Consider the following 6005-nt stretch of genomic DNA (forward strand, 5'->3'; position numbering starts at 1 on the left):
GAATTTTCTCTCATAAATGTTTTAATATCTTCTGTCAAGGGACCCAACCCCAAGGAATCAAAATAATAACATTGTTTATTCCCATCGATATAGAGACAAATCCAATGACTACCGTTTCCTTTGTGATTATCTAGATTTATAACAATGGAAGCCGGGTATCGAAGGATATATTTGGGTAGAACATCGCGAGGGTATACGCCCATGAATCCGCGGGTGTATCTCAAAACCCTTCTTATGGTTGAAGCGTTCATGGCGAATCTACAACGACGGTTCTATTATGATCTATGTGCATTAAACTTTGAAATTCTGAATAAACGATCAAACTCAGCGTTTCGGGTACTGGTTCTTCGAACCCGAGTTCAAGTCGCAATTGTCCTTGTCGTATAGGGTTGTAATGATTTATATCTGACGCGGTACCATCTTGAGTCAAATCAAAACAGTAAAGCGTATAACCTTTGGGATACTCCTTCATAGATATTTCGTTACCATCGTCTTTGTAATGAGTACCAGATCCGGTAAACAGAGAATAATATGATCTAGTGTAAAGACCCTTTTTGAAATTTGGTCGCAAAGGCTTAGCTAGCACTTGTTCCGAGCCGATAATCGGATTAATATAATTCACGTTAAAGTTTTGGAAGTCGAAAGGGTTCCAACTCAATTTGCCGTTATACGAGTTATGAGTTACTAAACCCGCTGTTAATCTGTTTGGTAAAACCCCTAAATATACGTTATCTATAGTAGTTTTTTGAATATTTGCCGAAATGGTAAAAACTTTCACTTCTGTCCTAGTGAATGGATATTTTGCCGTGGCTTTAGTCAAAGCCGATTCTAAAGCTAGCATTACTCGAGGGGCTACTCGCACTTTACGAATATATAAGCCTACTTCGAGTATTTCGTGTTTGTACCATACGCCACCGGGGGGAGGAGCTCCGAGCAAAACAAAGCCTGGTTTATTTCGGGTCATCCTGACTCTAAGGCTGACGCCATTGGGTATGAATTTTGAAACGTTAAACATATCAGCGTGTAGGGCTCCGTACATTTCAATCTGTTTCGAACCCTTTGCTAACTCTTTCCTAACAAGATGTCCCTGGTTTTCAGTTGCAGAAGCCATTTTCCCAGCCGTATCTTTATGCCATAAAGAAGAAGTTAAATGAGATTTTTTCGCGTCTCCTCCATAGTTTAGCAAAGTTTCTAGATAGGCTTTGAAGGCGTAGTTTCCGGTTGAAGATGAAATAGGCGTATCATTGGCGGTTACTTCCACCGTATCCCAGAGCGAATGTAAAAAATTGTTGAAGGGCGCTACGTTATCTGTGTCATCGATATCGGTACCGTCCGTATGTACTATTTTAGCTCGAACATAAAGCATAGTTAGAGAGGCGTCAATATATTCTTCACCATTTCCAGGAACGTAAAATTCAATCTGAGAGTCTCCATCCAAAACCGAAATAGGTCGATAGCAAACATATTTGGCCGATTCTACCGATGTTTGAATCGGGACAGATTCGAAAAAGTCCAGCTCAGATATTGTCGCTTGAAACATGTTTAGGAGAATATATCGTGTCGTCTTGACCTGTAGGGTATACGACGGCGAACTGGCTTTATTTTCCTGGTAGCCGCTCGTTTTATACCTTTTTTACTTTGAGCCCGTTTTCGTTTCAAGGGTTTTTTACGTCTGCGATGTTTCCCCCCTCCCCCATGCTGTGTTCTAATATCATCTAAAGTTTCCGTTACTCTTTTCTTAGCAGCCTCTTTAATATCCTTGCCCGATACTACGTCACTGAAAATTTTGGTCCCTGTACTAACAGCTTTTCTGCCGAGAAATTTGGCACCGCTTGTAAGCAAAGGCCTAACAAACCTTACCAATCCGGAAAAAAAACTCCCAAATCCGTGACCTTTCAAATTAGGGTTATTTCCAATATAATACCCTCCGGTTCCCGCTTGATTATTGTAATATCGCTCGCCTTTCTAAGACGTCGGGCTTAGGCATCGCAAGTGTAGTTTAACCGTTAAGCTCCCGTATTCAAATGGCGCCGGTTCCCCCAAACTATTCCTTATATTAACTTCGATGATATCAAAGTAATTTTTACCAACGGGTACGTAATGAGGATTGGTAAAGGTTTGAAATATTTGAGACCCGTATGGTTTCTTGGCATCAACCGAAACGATCCGTAGTAAAGGAACCGAGTGGTCGCCTACAATCTGATCGCTAGCGATATTGAAATAGATAAATAACTGGTCCGGAACGTGGTAATTCAAATTAGAGGGCCTTTGGCTACGACCTATACATTCGCTAGCTTCATCGTATCCGAGAATTTCGGCAATGGGTTTTTTGAATTTTAAATAAGGTTTCAATAATCTTTCAGGTTGGTTTATAGTAATGTGCCCGGTTACGTTATCGTAAATCAGCCGCAGTGTTGGGCCATTTTTGTCAAACGAATTATTTATGATGTTTATTAAATGTTCTATAGACTTGTAAAAGCCCGGGGGAACGTCGGGCGCAACTATGGTCTCCCGCCTAGCGTCTTTACTTTTTCTCTCTCTTTTCTTTCCATCGACTACCTCCCCTACTGTATATTTGCTCCCGTATCTGGAAACGTTATGAAAACTAACATCACGTTCTTCCTTAGGCCTTGGCACGTTGTAAAAAGTAGACGTATACATTATATCTACTAGAGACACTTCCCATTTTCCATTTAAATGAATAGGGTTAGGTAGCTTGGTACAGTAATGCGCCCTGGTATTATCGGGAAATAACGAGCCGTTGACGTTACTTGGTAGGGTTAGGTAAAACGATTGATTCGACATCTTCTCCACGAACCCAAGAGGTTTGGGTTTTCGGGTAACCTTCCCAAGATACTAATAACTCCAATTTTCCACGCCTTTTTCGCCGCTTTATAATTTTTTCAATGTTGAACCTTTCAGGTTTAACCGTTTTCTGAACCTCTTCGCGATAGAACACGCCACTTATAGGGTTTCCTTCCAGATCCTTTAACTTGTAAATCACTGGATCACGGGCAGTTCCGATAAAATCAACTTGGAAAACTTCGGTGGAGTAATTGGCTTCGTAACCCTTTTCAAAAACCATTTTTACTTTGCTGACCCTAACGTAATCACCCACTTTTATTCGGGGGGGAGGGCGTTTTTTATGTCCTTTGTTTTCAGTCCCGTAAATATTTCTATACACTTCTAATATATTGGTTGGGTTAACGTTATTCGGCGTCATCTTAATAGTACTATGCCAAGCGCCGTTATACGCCGACACTATATCTCGTAGGTGGTCGATATACCTTCTAGTATGGAGATGGGTAAACAGTTTAAACATACGAGACTTTAGCGTTCTATTCACTCTTTCTACAATGGGGGCGTGGTGGACGTCATTCTCGGTTGTAAAGAATTTAACACCATTTTCTTTGAGAAATTTTCTCACCGAGGAATTCAAAAATTCCTTCCCTTTATCCGTTTCTATTCTAATCGGTATTTGGTCTTTGAATATAAGAGCTAAGGCTCTAACAACTTCTTTTCCCGTCTTACGTAGTAAAGGCACGACCCATAGTTTTCTACTAAAACAATCTATACACGTCAATAGAAACGTGTAGTTATCATTATCTTTGGCCAAGGATCGCATGTCAACCAAGTCTATTTGGTACAAATCACCGATATTGTGAACTATAATTTGGCGTCTCTTAAACTTTTTACGAGCCGTTTTATGCAAAGTATACGGGGTGGAACTTTCCAAAAACGAAATTACTTCCGCTTTCGATATACCATCATCTTTAACAGCTCGATGTAAAGCGTCTATTCCTGAAAACGAAGCGGGGTTAGAAGGATCATAGTATATGGTTTTTAATTTTTCGGTGTTGTTGGGTTGAAGCTCAGCCATTTTGGTATTATAGAAGAAGAAGATTTCCTTTTCGTAACGTAACGAGCCCCGCTTGAATTTTCTTTATTGTAATTTCTTAGCCGTCTCTTTAAGGGCGTTCTTTTTGGCGGGGAAGTGAGATGAAGGAGAGGAGGAGGGGGAAGGATGGGGACTGGTTCGGGAGAGACGGCGTTTTTTGGTCCTTCAATTTCTTTTACAATGCTATGAAAATCGCTCCAGCCTTCGGGTATTTCTTTAAGGGGGGTAATGTAATGGTATACTAACTGCGCTATATCAGAATTTTTGATCTCTCGTCCGTTTACAAATAGTCTTCCTTCTTTCGACCACCTTAAGGTTTCGCCAAGCGATTGCAACTGAGTAAAAACCTTCTTTGCTCTCCCCTTATATTTGAGGGGGAACATGTCAATCCATTTTTCGGTCGGATCTGGCACGATTTCTCGAGAAACGTTATTGTACCTTTGGACTAGCTGCTGGTACATAATCCATTTGGAGCGATCGTCTAACGATTTGTTGTTTAAAACCGTTTGCACCTCCCTATTCAATTCTTGCATAACATCTGTCTTTAGAGTATCAGCGGGTTGAATAGTGGGTTGAGACGGTATTTGCCGTTCATTCAAGGGTACCAAGGTCATTTTATGGTACATTACGAACTAAAAGCTCCGATAACCGAGGAAAGAAGCGGTACGAGTAAAGAAAAAAGACCTTCTCCCTTTTGGTTCGATAAAATAGCCCTTTTCTTTTTCCAAGCTATTCTTTTACTAGCTATTTTGCGTAGGTTATTCTTATACCTGTATAGCCTACTTCTTTGACCCAAATTCAATTTCACGTTTCCGTGTAGCGTATTTAAAACTAATTCTGATATAGCGTCTATTAAACCTTTATCCGCGGATCTTATAAAGGCGTGTCTAGGTCCTTTTTTAAGTTTACTCAAGAGGGCGAGAACGTCTCGCTGTGATGTAATCGCACGGCGTTTCATAATTCAAATGAATGCTCGTGTATGATACGAGTCTTATTTATCTCTTTTTGGGCACGTACACTACCATGATCTCATCGGGAAATATGTTTGTTCTAACCCTATAATCTTCGGGACAGTTTTGCTTAAAATCTAATAGCAAATACGAATGAGGTTGTTCAGTAGCGTCCATGTAACTCTCCATTAAAAATTTCGGGTTACGAGGGTACATTTGTCTAGCTAGATAATTTATTTGCAATTTATCTCTAACCTGCTTGAACAGTATCAAATATTTTGTGTTTAAACTTATGTCCCTAGCATCGCTGGATTTATGATAAAGATTTTGAGTTAAATATAGCACGCTTAAATTACGATGATGACTTAACTTGGTAAAAATTGAACCGATCAAACCTGATTTGTTCTGATCCATTAAATCGTCTATTACTAGAAGACAATTTCGAGAGCCATCGTACTCGTTCATATCCGGCAAACCTTCCTTAAAGACAACCAAACCTTTCAACCTGTCGTAAAATGGTTGATATTCTGAATAATAGAAAATAATTTCAGCGATATTGGGTTCAAACATTTCCCGATGATATTTAATGATTCTTTCGCAAAGAAACGTCTTTCCAGCCCCACTCGGTCCATTTACCGTTATGTCACACGGATGATAAAAGGGTGGTGGTGGTGGTGGTGGTGGTGGTGGTGGTCTTCTTCTTCTTCTTCTTCTTCTTCTTCTTCTTCTTCTTCTTCTTCTTCTTCTTCTTCTTCTTCTTCTTCTTCTTCTTCTTCTTCTTCTTCTTCTTCTTCTTCTTCTTCTTCTTCTTCTTCTTCTTCTTCTTCTTCTTCTTCTTCTTCTTCTTCTTCTTCTTCTTCTTCTTCTTCTTCTTCTTCTTCTTCTTCTTCTTCTTCTTCTTCTTCTTCTTCTTCTTCTTCTTCTTCTTCTTCTTCTTCTTCTTCTTCTTCTCTTCTTCTTCTTCTTCTTCTTCTTCTTCTTCTTCTTCTTCTTCTTCTTCTTCTTCTTCTTCTTCTTCTTCTTCTTCTTCTTCTTCTTCTTCTTCTTCTTCTTCTTCTTCTTCTTCTTCTTCTTCTTCTTCTTCTTCTTCTTCTTCTTCTTCTTCTTCTTCTTCTTCTTCTTCTTCTTCTTCTTCTTCTTCTTCTTCTTCTTCTTCA

General features: G+C 39.6%; 1 protein-coding gene across 1 annotated transcript; it reads right to left on the reverse strand.

The window, feature by feature from the left end:
• Positions 1-247: 247 nt before the first annotated feature.
• Positions 248-1540, reverse strand: LOC149623028 (uncharacterized protein F54H12.2-like). Its single transcript, XM_089853521.1, has 2 exons — positions 861-1540; positions 248-701 (listed from the first exon to the last, which is right to left on the reverse strand). The coding sequence occupies exons 1-2, from the start codon at positions 1538-1540 to the stop codon at positions 248-250; spliced, it is 1134 nt and encodes a 377-aa protein (XP_089709647.1).
• Positions 1541-6005: the final 4465 nt, after the last annotated feature.

Source organism: Phalangium opilio, unplaced genomic scaffold (assembly GCF_054372755.1).
Source record: "Phalangium opilio isolate 3A_F unplaced genomic scaffold, DU_Popi_V2 ptg000118l_1, whole genome shotgun sequence".
Lineage (NCBI taxonomy): Eukaryota > Metazoa > Arthropoda > Arachnida > Opiliones > Phalangiidae > Phalangium > Phalangium opilio.

Coding starts and splice junctions, on each gene's coding strand:
- LOC149623028 (XM_089853521.1), bottom strand. CDS start 1,540: ATGTTTCAAGCGACAATATCTGAGCTGGACTTTTTCGAATCTGTCCCG. Junction 702..860: donor GGCTTATATATTCGTAAAGT/GCGAGTAGCCCC, acceptor TTTACCAAACAG/ATTAACAGCGGGTTTAGTAA.